Below are 21,066 nucleotides of genomic sequence, written 5' to 3' on the forward strand. Positions count from 1 at the left end.
TTTTAAAGTGATTTGGATATACCTATAGATAAGCTATACGCATAAAGAGTTTTAGAAACCCAAAAACAAGCCTTTCACAATGTTTGTATCAAAATCTATGCCTTGTATTCTTTTGTATGATATAAATAGCTAATGCATTTGTTAAACGATTTTGAATGCAAGTTTTGAGCTTCAGTTTTAGCCCAATTTGTATATAAATATTTACACCATGCCATTTAGCTTGAAAAGTAACTTCAAAGGGGTTATCAAACCTTGATTTGAAAGGATTTAAAAGGAAAAGCCTTGTAAAACCTGATTTGGTTCTAAAAATGATTTTGATAAACTGAGAGCGTCAAGAGTAGGCCGACTATCACTTCGGTTAAGTGTGACCCTTGTGCACATGTGAGGTTTAGCTAGAGAACTTTTGGGTTGCCAACAGGCTGTTAGACGTGGCTGGGGGCCATAGTCTGTGATTTACATGGCAAGGCCACTAGTTGTTATATATGGCTAGGCCACCAGTGATATTCGCGGTTGTGACCGCTCAATTTCTCTAATGCCGACCAACATCGTCGAGACTGCCATGGCTGTGGGGATCCGGTGGAGTAGAGCTCTCGGATGTTATTAAGTGGAAATGGGTCCATGGGTGATTCCTATACTTACCTTCTCAAGAGCCTTGTGAGTTTTCGATGCATACTCTTTGGCATGGTGAAGATTTGAGATTCTTTGTAGCTCCCCTGGTTTGAATAAAAGCTTTCAGTGCATACTTGATGAACCTGAGATGTTTTACGTGGCCATACACTTGATTTCTTTACATGCAACATAATTTGGGAGCGTGCATACTTTAAATCGTTGACCATATTTGTATGGAAAACAATGTTTTCGATTTTGAACTTGGTTTCGTAACATTGTTTCGCTACCATTTTGCCAAGTGAAAATATTATTATGATTTACATCATTATTTTTACAAGGCACAAATATCTTACTTATGATTTGGTATTTAAAGACTGTGATTTAATTATTTCAGTTTTATTATTCAACTTACCTGCTTTATGTGTGTTTCCCATCTACGCCCTGCTCACGGAGCCAATGATCACTGAGTCTGTGAGACTCACCCCCTTATATTTTCCTTTTGTAGACAGTGATCAGCTTAGCGTGTAGTCATTGGCAATTTCAGTCCACCGCGAATAGGTAAAGGTATCTCATAGCACTTTATTCCGAGTTGCTTTGCTAGTAGAGGTCGAGTCTTCATAGAGTAATTTATTATGAAAGTAGACAATTGTGTCAATACAAATGTACATTTAGAGATTATAAGTCATGATGTATCATTTTTACATTTGTGTGGAATAAAAGCTTAGTCGATTTATAAATAATTTTATAGATTGATGGTATAAATGTGAAGTAATGATTAATATTTTAATTAAGGCTTGATCGAGAGTTAGCGGGTTCTCTTGCGTGACTCGGACGTCGATAGCGATTGAGGAGCAGTCGTTATAGAATCTCATGAAGTCCAAGTTTCTTAACAATAAACAAAGGCATAATTGAAACACTAGCAACCAATTCACCCAAAGCTTTTGAAAATTTAGCACTACTGATATTACAAAGGATAGAAAAACTCCTTGGGTCCTTAAGCTTTGGAGGAAGGTTTTTTAGATTATAGCACTGCACTCTTTAGTAAGTGCAATTGTTTCAAAAGCTTCCAATTTCCTCTTCTTAGTCATAATGTTTCTCAAAACTTAACATAGCTTGGCATCTATTCCAAAGTTTCAACAAAAGGGATATTAATATGGAGCTTTTTAAATACCTCAAGAAATCTCTGGAATTGCTTATCAAGTTTTTGCTTTTGAAAACAGTGAGAGAAGGGTGGCGGAGGTTGTCACAGAGATGGTTGAGGTTTCTCACTTGGAGCTTGTTCCACAAAATTTTCAACCACTGTTTCTTTTTCAACAAGCTTACCTAGAAAATCTAATTGCATACTATTGCTTTCTGCCTTTTTCCCACTTCTAAGTGCGGTTGCATTACAATGCTATTTTCCTTCTCTTCTAAGATTAGGTTCAATGTTACTCGATAAAGTTTCCTAAGGCCTATTATTGATGGCATTGGCAAGTTGGCCCACTAGTGTCTCAAGATTTCAAATTATAGCCACTCGACTTTGAATGATGGCATCATTCTTTTCTATGTAGGCATAATACATTGCCATCAATTGTATGAACATTTCTTCCATCAGTGGCTTTTTCTCAAACATAGGAGCTCTAACTTGAGGTGGGAATCTAAGAGGAAAATTTGGCTTTAGAACTAATAAAGATCTCTGATTATTGTTCCAAGAAAAGTTATGGTTATTCCTCCACCCAAGATTATAAGTGTTAGAGTACAAGTTATTTTGCTGTCGATTAAGATTTCCAATAAATTGTACTAATTCAGAATTAACTGGGCAGTGATTACTAGAATGCCTTTCTCCACAGAAATCATAAGTAACAAACAAGCCCTAAATAGAATGAACCATTAAAGTATCAAATTTCTTAGCTAAAGCAGCTACTTGTGCAGTCAAGGCATTGATAGCATCCATTTCATGAATACCAACAACTCTCTTAAGCACCGATATCTCAAAAAGCCACTGGTAATTGTTAGATGCCATCTCTTCCAATAGGTCATATGGCTTATCAATAGATTCTGCCATGAGTGCTCTTTTAGTTGCAAAATCAATGGTAGTTCTAATAGGACTTATTAACTCATTATAAAATATTTGTACTTGTAGCCATTTAGGAAACCCATGATCAGGACATCTTCTAAGTAGATCTTTGTACCTTTCCCAAGCATCATATAAAGATTTTGAATCTAGTTGCATGAATAATGCGATGTCATTCCTCATCTTCCCAATTTTAGTTGGTGAGAAGAACTGAGCTAAAAACTTTTAAGCCAGATTATCCCAAGTAGTAATAGAGCTAGTAAGAAGTGAATTCGATGAATTCTTTGCCTTGGCTCGTAATGAAAAAGGAGAGAGTCTTAGCCTAATTGCATCATCAATGATTCCATTGTACTTTAATGTATCACAAATCTCTAGAAAATATGAGATGTATGCATTAGGATCATCATTAGATAAACCTCCAAATTGGATTGATGTATGAATCTTTTGGATGATCATCAACTTTATCTCAAAGTTATTAGCTTAAATGGTTCGCCTTCAAATGCTTGAGTGAAGACCTCACACCAAAAGAATAGTATAGTCTCTCAAAGAACTCGTTTTTCTCTTTCTTGTTCAGCCATTGCTTCAAGATGGGTAGAGTCTTGTGAATTTTCTCTCTGAAATTTTCAAAAGTTCTTTTCAATTTTCAGATCATAAGGGATAATTTCCAAGCTTCTTTTCTCATATAATAACTAAAAGTACCTGAAAATAAAGCAAAAAAAAGCTTGAAGTAAGAATAGTTTGCTTAGTATTAATATTAGTAAAAAGTAGGAAAACAATTCTTCGGCAATAGTACCAAAAAGTTGTTGTAAATTTTCTCATGCAAGTGTACGTATCGTAACAAGTAATATAATAGTATACAGAGTGTCGAATCCCAAAAAGAATTGCACCAACTTTTTCTAAATATTAAAATTAACAAAATCTAATATTATTCAAATAACCAAATTAAAATGATTAAATAAAAGCAAAACTCAAACTAAATAATAAGTAAATTTAATCTAAAAGGCAATAAGTAAAACTTCATTAGACAAATTTAGTTAATAAAAAGCCTACGATTACATTATTCATCAGCACTTCTTCGGAATCCTTTTTCTCTCTCTAAACTTATATTAATGGATTGAGCTGTTAAAAATGAGTCCCAATTTGTTTATAAGTTTCTCCCAAGGTTCTTATAGAAATATCTCTCTCAGTTAATTTACTATGTGTCTATGTAAATTCAATTAGAAAAAAATTCATTAAGCTTGTGCTTTAATCTTGGCTACATGTGACACATAGGTATCTATCTATCCTATATACAAATCAAATCACCTAATCAACTAAGTAAATTTGAGCACATGCTATTCCACTTATGGTCTAATCTGAACTCCTTTCATCAAGTTTTATTCAGATATTCAAATGAATCTAATTGGTGATCAAGCATTTGGAAGCATTAAACACAAAATTGGAACAAACAACTCATATTCCATTGATAATAAGCGAAAGAGAGATAAAGTATTTAGATTACATGTTGAGTTCAATCATAATCTTAGAAAAAGTACATTAGTTCATAATATCTATAGAAAACATCATCCAAAGAAAACCAACCATCAAACCAAGACAAAGAAAGTGAAAAAAGAACTAAAGTAGAGAGCGAAACTAAGATTTGTCAGATCTCAGGTCTTCAATCTTCTTTGATTTTTCCTTTCTTTCTTTTTTTATTTGTGTTTCTTTTTCTCTAGAAAAACTCCTCTTTATTTCCCTTAAAAGTGCTCTAAGATGCCCTCCTTAAATAGCCTTAAAAGACCTAATGTAATGAAAACTAGAATTTTAGTGTGCCAAGATATCGATGAGTGTTGCGGTGCCATAAGCTCAGGTGGCATTATGGTGCATCTTGCCTCATGCTATTTCTACTATATTGGTTCATGTTGTGCCACAATTTTCTCCTTCTTATAGGCTTAATTGGGTAATAAGGTACATGAAAGTTGTATCTCTGCCTCTTAGCTTTTCAATGGTTCAAGAATCACATTAATTTAATTTCTATAGTGAAAGATAAGCTCGAAATACCAAAACATGTGCAATTGAAGTCTGCACCTTGAATGCATTATTTTTCACAAATTATCACCCTTTTGCATGGCACACTTACAAAAGCAACAAACTAACTTAAATAATAACTAAGATTAAAGCAAAATATCACAAATTAGGTTTAAAGCAAATCAACCCAACATAGTTTAATAAAATAAAATAAATGACTAAAAATAACTAATTTCTAACTTAATTCTCAAGAACTTAAACAAAATGCACCCAAAATTGTGATCAAATAACTTTATAAAATAGAATTATCATGCATGCTTACTTAAGGCAGCCAACCGCACCATGAAGTGGGCTGATTAGGCTTGGAGAGAAATAAGTTTCACGGTTGGAGACTTGGTACTAGTTAAGTTGCACATTGTACTCAAGGATAGAGAACTCCAAAAGGGACTGTTAAGACAATACGAGGGGCCTTATAGAGTGACCAAATGAATTGGTCTGATGGCATGCAAACTTGATGTGCCACCTAAGTCGAAAATCCATTCGGTCTTTCATGTGAGTATGTTAAAGCTATATCATGCAAACAAAAATGTTCTAATTCACGAAATAAGTCAAAGAGCACTAGTGGGTGTATGCTCAACGTACGAGAAAAAGGTGGACAACATTCTTACCAATAGGGTGTTACGACAACAGAACTACATGCCGCAACACCAGTACTTAGTGAAGTTGAAAAAAGTGCTAGAAGAATAAGCTAGTTGGGACCTAATAGTAGTTTTGTGATAGTTCCAAGACTCCATTGAGGCATTCCACTCTACAACGAGGGCATTGTCAAAATCAAGTGGGGCAGAATGACATGACATATAGGTCCAACCCAAGTTTCCATAGTCGTTACACGCAATAGCAACTTGAGCCGCATAGGCTACATGCATCCACGCCCTAATGAGCCTAGTGCTCTAGCCCAGCAAACAAGTTTTGTGCATGCAAAGGTCGTGAAAAGATTCTTTACACATATGCGCCACACGCTACTGAGCATTGCACACTTGTGTGGCATGCGCTATTAGGTCATGCAAACTTGTGCACCCCATACATTTAGGCTGTGCACATCCTCGTACCCCACGTTGCAAACCCTAATGTTGCATAGCCTTAGCTCCTAAAATTTGGATGCCGCATGGAGGAAAGCTGCTCATGCTGCACAACTAGGGCAAACACTTGTGAGCCACTCCTATCGCATTATGCGTTGCACAAGCAATGGCCACTTTGAAGAATCGATTGGGTTGTATGGGAATTGGGTTATTTGGGCTGTTGTTTAGGGTTAGATACTTGCTGAATAGGTTAAGGATTTTACCTTAACATATCTTAACTTTTCTTGTATTCTAAGGAAATCTAGGTTAACATATTTCCTTGTTTTTATTTACTTGTTCAGTAAGTAGGTTAAAAGCTATAAATAGCCACCCTAGGTTGTCCTTTATTTTCATCAAGTATTAATCATTTACTTTTGTGCTTAGATCATAGTTACTTTATTTTTCTCTTATTAGAGCAACAATCCTTATTTATTGTCCCCAATCTCTTTTTTCAAGTTTATTTAATTTATGCTTCTGCATTCTTACACACCGTTATGTACTATTTAGTGATAGAAAACAGTAACCCTCATTAAGGCTTGCTTAATCTTACCTACATGAAATTATAACATTGCACGAATAAAGTTCCAAGCCTATGACACCTTACCCTTGGTGGCAGCTATTAAGTATATTTAGAACCTTGGGAATGAGGGTGGTTAGTGTCCATCAGGGCACCACGTGTCCTCTTGGTTGATGAAGAGCTTGATGGGCCTTTTATTGTTTTGGCGTAAGCCTCATTCATAACAAGGCATAGTTTGATATGAGTTTCATGTTATCTTAGATATATATATTACATCCATTAAAAACATCAAATGCTCTTTAAGACTCCATAATGAAGTTATTTTTTGTTTAATAGTTACAACCTTTGAATTTTTTTTTTTTTTGCAAAGTCTAATGAACTACAGGACTTTTAATCCCTACATAAAGTTTAGGATTGCCTCTGCCTTTTTTCTTGAATCATCTCCACCAAAACTGAGAGCAACAAACATAGATGAAAGGTAAAAAAATTGGCATCATATATTCCATGATTATTTTTGGGCAAACATTCCACTAGAAGAAGAAGCATTATCCAGTTGCAAATCTCGGAGTTTCATTAGTTAAAGAGACAAACTTAACATATTTCACGTCTCTATATATAACATAACACCCATCTTCACTGCCTGATTACGAGCATATTTAGTTTGATTATTTTAAACTTAAAATCATTATAAATTTCTTATAAAAAATAATAGCTCTCAAATTTAAGATAAAGCTATTTGGCAAATTTACTTTTCTAGCAAAACAACTTATATAAGCTCTAATTTTAATTGAAATTACCGTAAAGCATATTTAAATCATAATTTTCTATTAATCATAATTTTTTTTCTTTTTTTTTTTAGTAGTCTTTAGAGAGAGAGGTAAAGCAATGATAAATCACCATTTAGGTTAGAGTTGGGAGATTTGTAGAGAGACGGAGATGAGAGGGAGATCGATTGAGAGAGAGGGTACTTTTTAAGATGGTAATGTTGGGATTATATTTCATAAATGAGGACATTTTTTAAACGAAAAGAAAAATTCTTTTGAAAAGCTAGTATATTTCTAAAAGAAGAAAAGAGAAAACTTCTCTCTAAAATTTTTCCTAAAACTTTTTTTTAAAAAAAATTTTTGTTGACAGAGTTTGGACTTAAAGTGGGTTAACTCTGTACTTGACAGATGATATGAAATCAGTCCCTTATTTGTGCACCTGTCCTAGCGAAGATTAAACAGCAAATTACGTTTCCGGAGGAGAAATTAATCACTTGAGCATTTTGCTTGCAATCATGTTTCCATGGGGACCAGTAAAACTTTTATTGTTTTTTGTATTTGGAACATAAACCATATATATATAAAACAAACACAGGGGCCTGCCCTAAATTTCCATTTTTTTTAAGAGTTGTTGAGTCGATATTCCCCAATTTAATTACAAACCTAATACTTTTGGTAATACTTTTGGGCGTAATAACCTTATACACAATAAATAAAGTAATAGGTAGACATAAAATAAGAAAGAGAGGCAAGTAGACCGAAGAGTTGTTTAACGGCTTTTCCAACAAAGCTGAGAGGTACATCTCCCTGAGCTCCGGCCCACGATCAAGCTTCCTCCCCACCACCCACTTCAACTTGTTGAATCCAACGCTTCCAATAAGAGGAGCATAGATCTCCTCCAGCTGCTCCCCAGCACAGAAGAAATGATCTAACCAAAACAATCCTCCAGGCCTTAGCACTCTGTAGATATCATACATTAAGAAATGCAGCATCGTCCTTGGAATCCAGTTGCTCAAAAGGTGCATGGAGTGCACTATATCCAATGTGCTATCGAAAAAAGGCAGCCTCTGCGAAATGCTCACGTACAAAGGGATAACCCCTCTTGAGGCGATGAAAGTATTGAATGGACCATTTAAGTTCATGGAGGTTGTTACAATGGTTATATTTCTTTCCATCATTCTGACAGCAAAGGTAGCCACCCCACCACCGATATCAAGCCCTATTCGGATTGTACCAGGTTTTCTTGCCGCTAACACTTCATCAATAGCAAAATCAAGTCCATCCTCGCTTCTATTTGAAGTCCAACGAGTTCTCTCACGGCCTTCAAGATCAAAGCAATCCTTGCAATCGTCGAAACCCTTTTGCTTACGCTTCCTATTGATAAGACAAGTGTAGTTCTTGCAAGCATAAGCTGTCCACACAACTGATGAATCGGGTGGTGTTCTCCATAGGCTGGTAGGAAGAGGATATGGTTCGGTGTATTGAGGCGATGCAGCGGGGCGACAACGGCGGCGAGGCAGTGGCTCGCAGCCCCTGAGGAGGAGCTTCTGGCTGAGCAGCTCGTCATCCGGACATGATCCATTCACTTTGTACGACATGTACTGTCGAAGTTCATCCGAAAAGAGAGTGCAGGCGCGTCCCACTGCAGAATAGATGGTATTGGAACCAAAGTTTGTGTTGAATCCTAATGGAAGTGACTGTCCAGAAAGAAAGCTAAGGAATTCGTCAGGTTTTGAAGTAGGTTGAGAGATCAATTCAGACAGAGAATAATCTTGCACGCTGGTCGCGTCAGTAGCATTGGTTTTGGGGGCAACGGTGTCACTGGAAGAGGAAGTAGGGACTCGGACTCGGAGAGAGCAAGAAGCGTAAAGGGTGGAAGATAGGAAAAAGGTGAGGAGATTTGTTGACAAGAGGAGGAAAAGGAAGCAGAGATTGGTGGAAAGAGACTTGGGTTTTCCAGGGTAAACCATTGGATTTGGATTTGTTCGCTGTATTAAGAAAGATATCGTACAAGTTATTAAGCACAGCTGAACTGGAAGCCGCTAGTTTTGCTATTCATTTTTTTAAATCTCTTAAAAACAAAACCTAATACGACAGCTAATACAATAATTTTAAAATTAATATGGTCAACTGAAGAAAATATTATATGCATAAAATAATAATTAAAGATGATATAACAAAGTCACAACTCATGATAGAAATTAGATAAAATGGTTACTAAATCAAGATGCTTTTTATTCCTAAGGAAACCTGTCCAAACAATTAGCAGATGAGATGCTTTTTACGCGCACTTGATCCGTCATATACAAGTTAATTTAGATACGGATTAGTAGCTATATCATTTACAATTTATTGGGGAAAGCCTTTTGTTTCCACGGAAATGCAAATGGAAGGGCAAGGTCTAGCTTTTTCTCTCCTTTTTTTGAAATATCATTATTTTGTTCTCATGTGTAGCAACCTGAATACTTGTTCTCTTATTAATTTTTAAATGATAAGTATATATAAAAACGGTTAGAAAAATGTGTGAATTTAAAAAAATAAATTGTGGAATAGTTTACTTTAATCTAACTTGTACCACTTGTAGTCTTCAAAAATTAATGCAGAGTGACTTCAAGATCTTAATCCTTAGACATCTTACGAGCTTATTGATGATCTCTAAAAGACTTGTCGTAGGAAACTATTACCGAATTGAGTAATAATCACACTTTTTACAGTACAAAAACCTTAGCCTGCCGATGGAGTGACAATTGTATTTTATTAAGGAGAGGAGAGTTTTCTACTCTTGTAATTTTCTAAATAGTCTTAGTGAATTGTTGGTATGGCATTTATTGGAACACCCAAGCCTATTTGTAATCTTTTAAAGATCAATAGATAACTCTCATAAGATAATCCAATAATACCTTATCAGATGATGTTAATATCTAGTAATCTTGATAATTCCAATTTATCAAGATAAAAGGGTAAAACATTATTTTAGATAGTCTAATCCAAATAGGACGGCCATCAAAGGTGTTATCGCAAGAAAGCCATTATCTCTTACTCACACATGATGGTAAAACTATCTTACCACTCTCTTAAGCCATCCCATTGCCAAGTTCATACTAGTTATTGGATTGTCCAAACGCTAAGTACATTTGAATGTTAGGAGGTCTATATTAGGAACTCATTAGAGACAACATAATCAACCATTTAAAAAATATAGTGTTTTACGTGATCTAGATTTATTTGATCATATTAGATTATCTCAAAATTCCTCAATGAGCATATGTCAACCACTTTTCACATTGTAACTTATATTTACATTTATGTAATAGCTTTCAAAAGCGACATAACGGATTGACCTTTAATATAGTGCATTGATGTAATATTAATAGTCTTTCCCTTCACCCTCACACCACTTAATTTATAAAATGAGTGTTTTCTTAGTAATGTCTTATATTGTGAAACCCCAAACCCATCCGAGTCCTACGAGAGCTCATCAATTAATTGATGGACGTCTTCTATCCGTCCCCTGTCCATCCCTTATCGGTCATCTGTCAGGGCTTAGGCACCTACCTCGAGTCTTCTTAAATTCGTTCCTTATTTGTTGTCTGTTGGAGGCCATCAACCATCGGACGGATGTCCTCTTCTATCCCTTGTCCATCATCCATTAAGGCTCCAACAACTATCCTCGATCCCTGAGAGCTTGTCAACCATCGAGCTGAGGCTTTTTATCCATCGACTGTCTAGAGTCTAGCACCTATCCTGGGTCCTTTAGAAGGCAATCTACCATTGAGCTGACCTTGTTTATCTGTCTCCTATCTGTCATCCATTAAGGCTCTGATATCCATCTCGAGCCCTCCAAAAGCCCATCAACCACCAAGCTAACCTTTTTTGTTCATTGTCCCCTGAGGCTTCGTGAATGGAGAGGTCAACCATGCATCCCAATGTAATAAAAATTAAAACAATGGAACAAAAACAAAAACAAAACATAAAAAATCGACCTTACCCACCTAAGGTCATTTTCAAAGGTCCTTTAAATGTCACCAAGTAATTTTGCAGCAAGCACATGATTATAGATCACTACCTTATAGATAAAGGATGCTGGATCCTTTATCTTAACACCTAAATAGTTCTTTGATCAACTCCACACCATGCTCAGTTGTAGAAAACTAAAGCTGTCCAAGATTTCCTTATGCAGCCTCTAATGAAAGTCCAAACCAATGTTCTCTAAAATTCCTTCGCAAGGATTGGGATTACTTTTCCCTCTACAAACTGCTAGCTAGGTTGATTACAAGAGTGAAACTTTCTATAGTGTAAACTCACCCTTATTTGAAAGCTTTACAAAAGTAAAATATTTTCTTTCTCTCTTGTAAAAGGCGGCTATGAACCGGTTAGGGTCTCTGTGTTTTCAAACTCTCTTGAAAGTGAGGCTTAAGTTAGGCTTTTATGGTTAGGGTTAATTCCAGCCCATGTGTGGGAAATTACATCTTTATGTAATTATGAATTAACCTCTCACTTAATTAAACTATTTTAATTAAGTGCTTAGTAGCTCATAGCTTCTAACTTGATTAAGTCTTACTTGATCACCCATCCCATTTTATTTTCAAATCTCATTTTGCGTGCATGACCCATTCGGCTTTCAACATGTTGGCAATGTTCTTTGAATGTAATCCAAAAATTAATTTTAGGATTAGATAAATTGAAACTAGTTTAAGTTTATCATTGATCATATGAACCATCTTATGATCATAGACCAAGAGTGGGATAAACCAATCTATCATGACCTCTCAAATGTTAGAGAATTGAAAATAGTTTGACTCAACATTTTCAGTGATTAGTCTTACAATGTAATTCAACCTTTTCACCATGTATCTCCAAATGCTTAAAAGCAAGGTGGAGTGTTAACTCTTAAAACTTTCCATAGTAGTCAGGACTTTGATCAACTGTCATGCATTGTAAGAAATTCATTTCCTAAAATTATCGTGCTCTAGCCAGAGTCTTCACTGTTGGAATAAGCTCTATAGCCAATTGAGATTTGTCAAGCTTTGGTTCCAATCATGCAACTAGACCATTCATATTGAATGATGAAAGGTTTTCCTTCATAAATAAGACATCAATTATAATGGTTTATAAGTCTAATTGGTTGAATTCCATGAAATTAATATGTCTTAAAAGGGAACTGTAATGGGTTGCAATTATAGGATTCCTATGCATCAAAGCATAAGCTCTAAATAGTTCTTGATCATTGTATTACTAAAACGGGGCATCAATAATGTTCAAAGATTGGCACATGCTATGTTACTTATTTTTGAAGTAAACAGCAAATCTCATAGATTGAAGTATTGAGATACTTGGAACTAGGATGTGGGTGTTTGCCTTAGGAAAGCAAGTTCACTAAACATGACCCGATATGAGAAGTGCATTTGGTATCTCATTTCAGTGTCTGCATAATACTTCTCATGTGACAATCGTGTAAATGCTCCTTAGACTTGAGACACTAAGTTATTTTATATGTAAAGTGCTATGCTTTGACTTCATCCCTATGAGTGCTTAATCAGGATGTCAAATTAGGATGCTTTTAGGTATATCATGAAGCATGTGAAGGCAAAATAAGTGGTCAAAATCATCACCTTAAGTGAATAATGGGACATATCCTAACAGTTCTTGGTTGATATTAGCTTATTGAAGTCCTTGGCTAAGGCAACTTGGAGATTATGAAAAAGAGTTTCATAAGCCTCTATTGAGCTAATTATCAAACTTCAGGAACAATGTGGAGTTCTAAGAGAGAAGACACTGCACCATGCTCTTGTCATCTTGGGGATATACAATGAGAGAATGAATTACAGTGAAAGACTGATCACTGAAAGGTTGAGTTAAACCATCCTAACTCTTTTAACATTTAAGTGCCCATGATTCATTGCTAGATGTCAATCTTGGTCTATGAAATTAAATTAATTAAGATTACAATTTAATTCCATTGCCAACATGTTGGAAACCTATTGGGTGACACACAAAAGGTGATTATTAAGATTAAATTGGAAAAAGTGATTAAATTGGACTTAATCTATTAGAAGCTTATAATCTTTTAGACGAAATTGATTAATTATGGACTCAATCAGTTAACAACAAGCATGTATGTAGTGTTATCGAGTAATGTAATCATTGTTTGATTAATGAGTTGTAAGTTTTTAAGGAGTTCATTAAAATTGTTTAATTAAGTTATTGGATTAATTTGTAATTACATAAAAGTTATATAATTAACATAATTAGGGCTCAAATTAATCAAAGTGTATAAACCTTGCCATAAGCCTAATTTCAAGTTGAGAAAGAAAAAAATTAGCCAACTAGTGTATACTGCCCTTGGTGAGTACAAAGGAGAAAATAAGTTTTCTTCTTGAATATTTGGCCTAGAGTTTTTGTTTCTAAAGATAAGTGTTTTTAACACTACTTTGCTAGACATCGTAAAGCACAACAATTCCGTCCTAATATAGGGTTTCTCATAATCATTGTGTGGACTTTCATTAGAGGCTACACGAGAACCTCTTAGATAGCTTTGGTTTACTAGAATCGAGCTAGATGTAAGGTCAATCAAACATGCTATTCGGGGCTTTAGATAAGGAATCTAGCATTCTTTAGCTGGAGAGGTAGTGATCTATGATCATATGTATACTGATGCATGGTCGGCCTATCCCAACATTGGTATCAAAGCCACCTTCAAGGCGTTTAATTGTTTTAACATGTTTATATGTTGATGATTAACTTCTAGAAATTTTACTTTTTGATTTTACATCACTCTTTGAAAAACCTATTTCTAGAATGTGTTTTTAATTTAATCAATTTTATTAAAATTTAAAGACATTTTTATCATGATTTAGACATGTTTAAGTTATTTTAAATGATGTTTAAAGTCCTAAAAGGTTAGGATTAATTACCATTTGTGACAAATCTTTGGGTTGAAGAAAACACTAACTAGTTTTTGCATTGTCTAATGACAGCACATGCATTTCGATTTGATCCTTTTACTTTGGTTTTAGAAACAAATCAACACATTGTGGAAATTCATTATCTTGAATTTGTCAATCAAGAGTTTCTGCAATCATCCCCGAATGCAAATGTAAATTGCATAAGATGAAATTTCAATTAGATTCAAAAGGATGCATGGTGATGGATGTTCTGGTGGTGTGTTGGTGCTGGACTCCTTGCTCAGTTTTTGCTTAATTTCCAGCAACCAAATTTTGTGGAATTGTTCCACATTAGTTGCTGGATAAGTGGACAGCAAGATCATGAAACGTTCTTGATCAATTTGGCTGATTTTAAGAAAGAAAATCCGAGAGAATTAAAATCTATGTCACACACATAGTTTTGGACATGATTATCAATTTTAATTAACAAGCAAGTCTTGGAAATTAATTCTGAAAAATTCTCAAATAAATTTCTTATTAGCAATGTTTATTTAAGTATTATTTCTAGAAAAGATAAAGTTCAAATATGCTGATTTCAAGCAAGAAAATTGGTGCAAATACAAATTTGTTCAGCTCACTGTTTAGGCATGAGTTTTGATTTTAATTGACAAGAAACTTTTGGAAATTAATTCTGAAAAATTCCAAAAAATTTATCTTTATTTAAAAGTTCAATGAGGACTATCTCTGGAAATTTTCATGGTCAAATAAGCTGATTTAGGCAATTAATTGTTGCAAGTTTGAAAACAGTTCAATGAACATTTATGCCTTGGAATTCAGCTTTGAATGGCAAGATAATCTTGCAAAATTAATTTTGAAAATTTTAAAATATTATCCTCATTTGAAATTTTCAATTAAAAGATAAAATTTTGAATTTGGATTAATTGTTAAGTGGAATGTTCTTCACATGTGAAATGGCACCCATGACAAAAGTTGTGCATGGTGCCACTACACATGGATTCCGCACCTCCCGTTGCCATTGATGCAACCGTTTTATGGAAAAAGGTTGTTTGCTGGACAAATTAGGCACTCAAAGACCAAGAAGGATTCTTTCCTTAGCTGATCATTGACTCCCAAAACATTGGGGATGCATGCCTAGAATCATGAGTTTGGATGTAGGATGGAATCAATTAATTTTGAATTAATGATATCAAATCTCCTATTTAGAATCTTATTCAACAAGATTAGATAACTCCTAAATCAATAGGATCGATTAACCTATTAAAATATAATAATGATTAGATTATTTTAGTTAAATTTGATGGATAATCTTTAAAAAATATCCATGTAATCTGATTACATAAATTTAATTAAAAAGGGAGTTATCTTACCATATTATCTAAAGATTCTAATATTGATTAGAAGTCTTAAATGGTAAGATAATTGTCACAACATAATTAAATGGATAACGCTAAATTGAAGATTGTATGAATACCCTTTATGGTAATTTTAACCTTAGAGCTTATATAATTTATGTTGTTAAATAGTTTATCAAATAGTTTTAATTTAATCTTAAAAATTATTATTTTTCATAAAAGCTTCACAATAGCTTTTAAGTTAAAAAAAAGTTAGACCAAACAATCTCTTATCATGATTTTATTTTAAATCTTTACTTTTATTTTTATAATAAGTTTTAGAGATAAAAACTAGAAACTAAGAAATCAAAGAAAAAAAGTCCAACTCAAACAAGATTTTAGCCTTTTTTTTTTCTCCATAGTCCAATTATTTTAGGCCACTTAATTTGCTCTCGCCTCAAAACACTTCAAAATGACACTTTGGTCCCTTTTGTTTCAAAATGATAATTTTGGTCTTTTAATTGTTAACACCGTTAGTCAACAATTAAAAAAAAATTATATCTAAAGCTATACAAATATTTTAGAACACAAATGCCCTCTTTAAAAAAAATCTACTCATGCTCTCTTTCAAAACTTAATAAAATTCACTTTAATATTTAATAAAATTCAATATTTAACAGAGAAGAAAAAACCTTAGAACTTAATAAAATTCTAGAATGAAATTTGTGAATGTGGTAATTAGGTTCACTTTGATACTTAATAAAATTCAATATTTTACAAAAAAGAAAAAAAAAAGACCACACCAAACCGAAGAAGAAAAATTCATTTTTCGTTATGTCTACCTTTTTCAATTCATACTAGTGTGACTCTTTATTTGTTTCCATTTATATCAACTATGCTTTTTAATATTTATTTTTTCTTTCTTTTTTTACTTTTTTTCTTTTTATCATTATTTAACTTAAATTGATAATATTTTATTTGATGTTTAAAAAATTAAATCATTGAAAATTTTAATTTTCAGTGACTTTAAATTTTTCAATAGTTTACCAAAGAATATTTTTTCATATTGCTATTATTACTTAAAAAGTACATTTCGCAATGCATTAAAAAGTCCAAATTTTAAATTTATAAATAAAAAAAATTGCATGCATAATCTTATTTTTATATAAGACAACTACATTGAATCTATGGTTTTATTCGTCACGTTTAATCAGTTATTATTTTTAATCCATACATTATAGTTGTATGATGAAAGTAATGAGGTTCCTTGATCCTCCTGTGCTGTTCAGTTCAGCAACGTCGACCGTTCCAACATATGCAAGTGTTTAGGACACATAATCTATTCAAGATAACACTCCAAGTTTGATTGGGACAACATATGCAAGTCTCGTAATGTGTTAAGACATAGTTGACATATTTTCAAAAATGTTGGCATGTCTTAAATAATCATGGAACTTTCCTAGAATGTTTAGGATGGATATCTAAATTAGTAAAGTTTCTTAAATGGTTCATGATTCTAATTAAAATAAGTTTAATTAGAATGAACTACTAAGTCTACATAGATTTTCAAATCGGATTTGAATTGATTGAAGTTGTGAATAAGATTAGTCACTTTAGTAAATGATTTGGTTAAGGTGTTTTGCAAATTATGTTTTCACAAGAATATGCCAAATTATTAGAATTATGGTCTTCAAATGTTGAATGACATTTTTCATATGAAATGCAAGATCATCATCGTATGAAGCATGTTTGTATTTACTTATAGGTTCATAATTAGATTATGGATGTATGAGGATGGGTATGGACTATAGATTTAATATGGTTGTGGATGAGTGGTTGAATGGGTTTTTATGGTAATTTTTCAAATAGGGTTTGTGAACCCTACCTTATCTTTTACATTCTGGGTTTGTAAAATTCTTTTCTTATCAAACTCCCTTCTAATGTAACTCGTGGTTTCTACATTCAATTGTAATTAGGAGTAGTATTGGATTAGGAAAGAAATTTTGTAAATCTGAAGATAGAGATCCAAGGCACCATGAAAAGATAAAGGTGGATGCAAGCTAAGGCATGAATTGCTTAATGTATGCTATCCCTTAAGATTTGAATAACTAGTTTCCTTTGATGGCTTAAGGAAACTAGAGTAGAAAAGTCCATAACCATCCTAGCAAAACAACCGGTGATATATTTAATTTTATACAATATATTAAATGCTATGCATGCTAACCAAATGATACATTAATAAAGCAAAAAAGGAAAAAATCCCTCGTGTGTTGAATTGGGTCCAAGCCCACTAGAAAGATCTTAGAAGATACTTTCTAAAATGACTTTGAGAGTTGTCATTTTGCATATAAAATAATGGAAGAACTATTTGAAATTCTAAAACATTATTTAAATAGTTTATGCATGTTATTTACCTATTGCTTTTATTTTATTTTATGCAGACATATTTTATATACATCACAAATGTTTAATAATTTATCACTTCGGAGCACCTTGGATGCAAACAAACTCGTTGCCTTAAACATCTTGGATTGGTTTTGGAACCTCAAAATTGTCTTGACAGAGGAGAAAAAATCTTGTGTCCTGGACATTCTTATTCCACCAATCCCTACTAATGATGCTAGTGTTGAGGAATAGGAAGCATACCAATGTCATAAGGATGGCGATGAACAGGCAGCATGCATGATGCTATCCAGTATGACCCTTAAGCTCCAAAAGTAGCATGTGCACATGGATGTCCAATTCATGATTCTTCACCTTGGAGAATTGTTCGATAAGGAAAGGCACATTAAGATATATGAGAACTTTAAGGAATTGTTTTAGTGCAAGATTGTAGAAGGCAGTTCTGTTATACCCCATGTGTTGAAGATCATTGGACTCGTTGAGAGGCTTGGACAATTAATACTAGTGATGCATCATGAGCTAAGTATATACTTATTTCTGCACTCTCTTCCTAACAACTTCGGTTAGTTCATGTTGAGCTTCAATATGAATTGATTGGAAGCTATTTTTCTCAAACTTTTGAATATGCTAAACACGGTAAAAAGGTCCATCAAGAAGAATAAAGGAGTTTTACTTCTTGTTTCCTCTTCAAAGGCCCAAACGAAGCCTAAGAAGAAAAAACCCCAAAAAAGGAAAAATGTAGAGTCCCAAGCTAGAAGGACAATTAAGCCTAAGGGAGGAGTCAAAAAGGATTAAACGATTTGCCATCACTGTGGCAAGCTTGGGCATTGGAGGAGAAATTGCAAGGAGTACCTGGCTACTATTAGTAAGAAAAAGAAGCTTGTAGAAGTTTCTAATTCAGGTACCATTTGTTAAGATATACTACTTTATGTTATAAAGGTATATGATACCTTATGTTGGTTTTAATATATATGACATATTACAAAGACCAAGGTCAAAGATGAGTAAAATCTTAGCTAAGGAGGTGACCACACCAATGAACGACATAGAGCATTGGATGCTTGCATTTCTATTTATATTTATATTTATGTTTTGATTTGTTGGATAATTTAATTAAATGTTTTGAAACATTTATTACCATGTGGATGGCTGATAAAACATTTATATTTAGCATTTGGACGTTAAATTTTTAATGTTTTGTATTTGGAATAATAATGTTTTGTTTAATTATCCACATTGCATATTTTTCCTTACAATAATATTTGACCAATTACAAATTGCATTAGTATCAAATTAGTTTGATTAAAATGAATATTAATTGATTAAGATTTATGATTAATTGATCAAATGGAATGAAAACTATTTCATATAATGATGGAATTTTCTTATGAATCAAACATAAAAATGTTTATTCAACAGAAGAAAACAAATTCATATAGTGATATGATTTAAATTATGATATGATTTGCCTTTAGCACAATTGTTGGAGCTGTTAAAGTACCCTTCAAATCAACAAATGGATGCCATATCATCTTGTGCGAAGGAAGGAAAAATTAATGAAAGCAAGCCAAGATATAGCACCTGTTTGGGTAAGTTTTTTTTTTTCAATTTATCTATTTCTTAAAAGCAAAAGTAAGATTAAATAAAATTTTTTGAAGTTCTTAAATAGAAAAAATAACTTTTTTAAAGAAAAAAGTTTTAAGAAAAAATTTAGAGAGAAGTTTTCTCTTTTTTTCTTTTAAAAATATACTAGCTTTTCAGAAGACTTTTCTTTTCATTTCAAAAATGTCCTCATCTATAAAAAATAATCCCACAATTACCCTCTTAAAAAGTATCCTCTCTTTCAATCAATCTCTCTTTCCTCTCCCTTTCTCTACAAACTCCCAACTCCAACGTAAAGGCTGATCTATCACTCATTTACCTCTCTCTGCAAAGACTACTAAAAACAATTCATGATTAATGAAAAATTATTTATTAAATATGCTTTACGGTAATTTTAATTAAAATTAGAGCTTATATAAGTTGTTTTGCTAAACAACTTATCTATAAAAGAAGAGCTTATAAAAGTAAATTTACTAAATAGCTTTATCTTAATTTTGAAAACTATTATTTTTTATAAGAAATTCATAATAATTTTAAATTTAAAAAAATCAAACTAAATAGGCTTGTAACTAGGCAGTGAAGACAGGTTCTGTGTTATATATAGAGACATAAATATATTCAGTTTGTCTCTTTAACTAATGAAACTTCAGGATTTGCAACTGGATCATGCTTCTTCTTCTAGTGGACTGTTTACCTAAAAATAATCATGGAATATATGATGCCAATTTTTTTACCTTTCATCTATGTTTGTTGCTCTTAGTTTCAGTGGAGATGATTCAAGAAAAAAGGCAGAGACAATCCCAAACTTTATGCAGGGATTAAAAGTACTACAGTTCATTAGACTTTGAAAAAAAAATTCAAAGGTTTAACTATTAAACCAAAAATAACTATATTATGGAGTCTAAAGAGCATTTGATGTTTTTAATGGACGTAATATATACATCTAAGATAACTAGAAGCTCGTATTAAAGTATACCATGTTATGAAAAAGGCTTATGCCTAAACAACAAAAGGCCCATAAGGCCCTTCATCAACCAAGAGGACACGTGGTGCCCATGATGGACACTAATTGCCCCATTACCAAGGGTTTAAATATACTTAATAACTACCACCAAGGGTAAGGTGTCATTGGCTTGGAACTTTAGTCCTGCAATGTTATAATCTCGTGTAGGTAAGATCAAGCAAGCCTTAACGAGGGTGAGTGTTTTCGATCACTAAATAGTACACAGTGGTGTGTAAGAATGCAAAAGCATAAAGTAAATAAACTTGAAAAAAGAGATAGGGGATAGTAAATAAGTATTATTGCTCCAATGAGAGAAAAATAAAGTACCTATGATCTAAGCACAAAGGTAAACGATTAATGCTTGATGAAAATAAAGGACTACCTAGGGTGGCTATTTATAGCTTTTAACCTACTTACTGTGCAAGTAAATAAAAATAAGGAATATGCTAACCTAGATTTCCTTAGAATACAAAAAAGGTAAAGACATGTTAAGGTAAAATCCTTAACCTATTTAGCAAGTATCTAACCCCAAACAACAACCTAAATAACTCAATCCCCATGTAACCCAGTCGGTTCTTCAAAGTGGCCCTTGCGTGTGCAACCCATAATGTGCTAAGAGTGGCTCATAGGTGCTTGCCCTAGCTGTGCGACATGAGTAGCTTTCCTCCATGCAGCGCCTAAATTTAAGAGCTAAGGTTATGCAGCATTAGGGTTTGTGACGTGGGGTGTAAGGATGTGCACAGCCTAAATGTAT

General features: G+C 33.3%; 1 protein-coding gene across 1 annotated transcript; it reads right to left on the reverse strand.

Moving 5' to 3' along the window:
- Positions 1-2,461: 2,461 nt before the first annotated feature.
- LOC110427025 (uncharacterized) lies at positions 2,462-9,038 on the reverse strand. Its single transcript, XM_021442382.1, has 2 exons — positions 7,827-9,038; positions 2,462-2,884 (listed from the first exon to the last, which is right to left on the reverse strand). The coding sequence occupies exons 1-2, from the start codon at positions 9,036-9,038 to the stop codon at positions 2,462-2,464; spliced, it is 1,635 nt and encodes a 544-aa protein (XP_021298057.1).
- Between the last annotated feature and the right edge of the window lie 12,028 nt (positions 9,039-21,066).

This window comes from Theobroma umbraticum, unplaced genomic scaffold, assembly GCF_002168275.2.
Source record: "Theobroma umbraticum cultivar Fairchild unplaced genomic scaffold, ASM216827v3 scaffold_239.1, whole genome shotgun sequence".
Lineage (NCBI taxonomy): Eukaryota > Viridiplantae > Streptophyta > Magnoliopsida > Malvales > Malvaceae > Theobroma > Theobroma umbraticum.

Coding starts and splice junctions, on each gene's coding strand:
- LOC110427025 (XM_021442382.1), bottom strand. CDS start 9,038: ATGGTTTACCCTGGAAAACCCAAGTCTCTTTCCACCAATCTCTGCTTC. Junction 2,885..7,826: donor AGCCGTTAAACAACTCTTCG/GTCTACTTGCCT, acceptor CTGGCTTAAAAG/TTTTTAGCTCAGTTCTTCTC.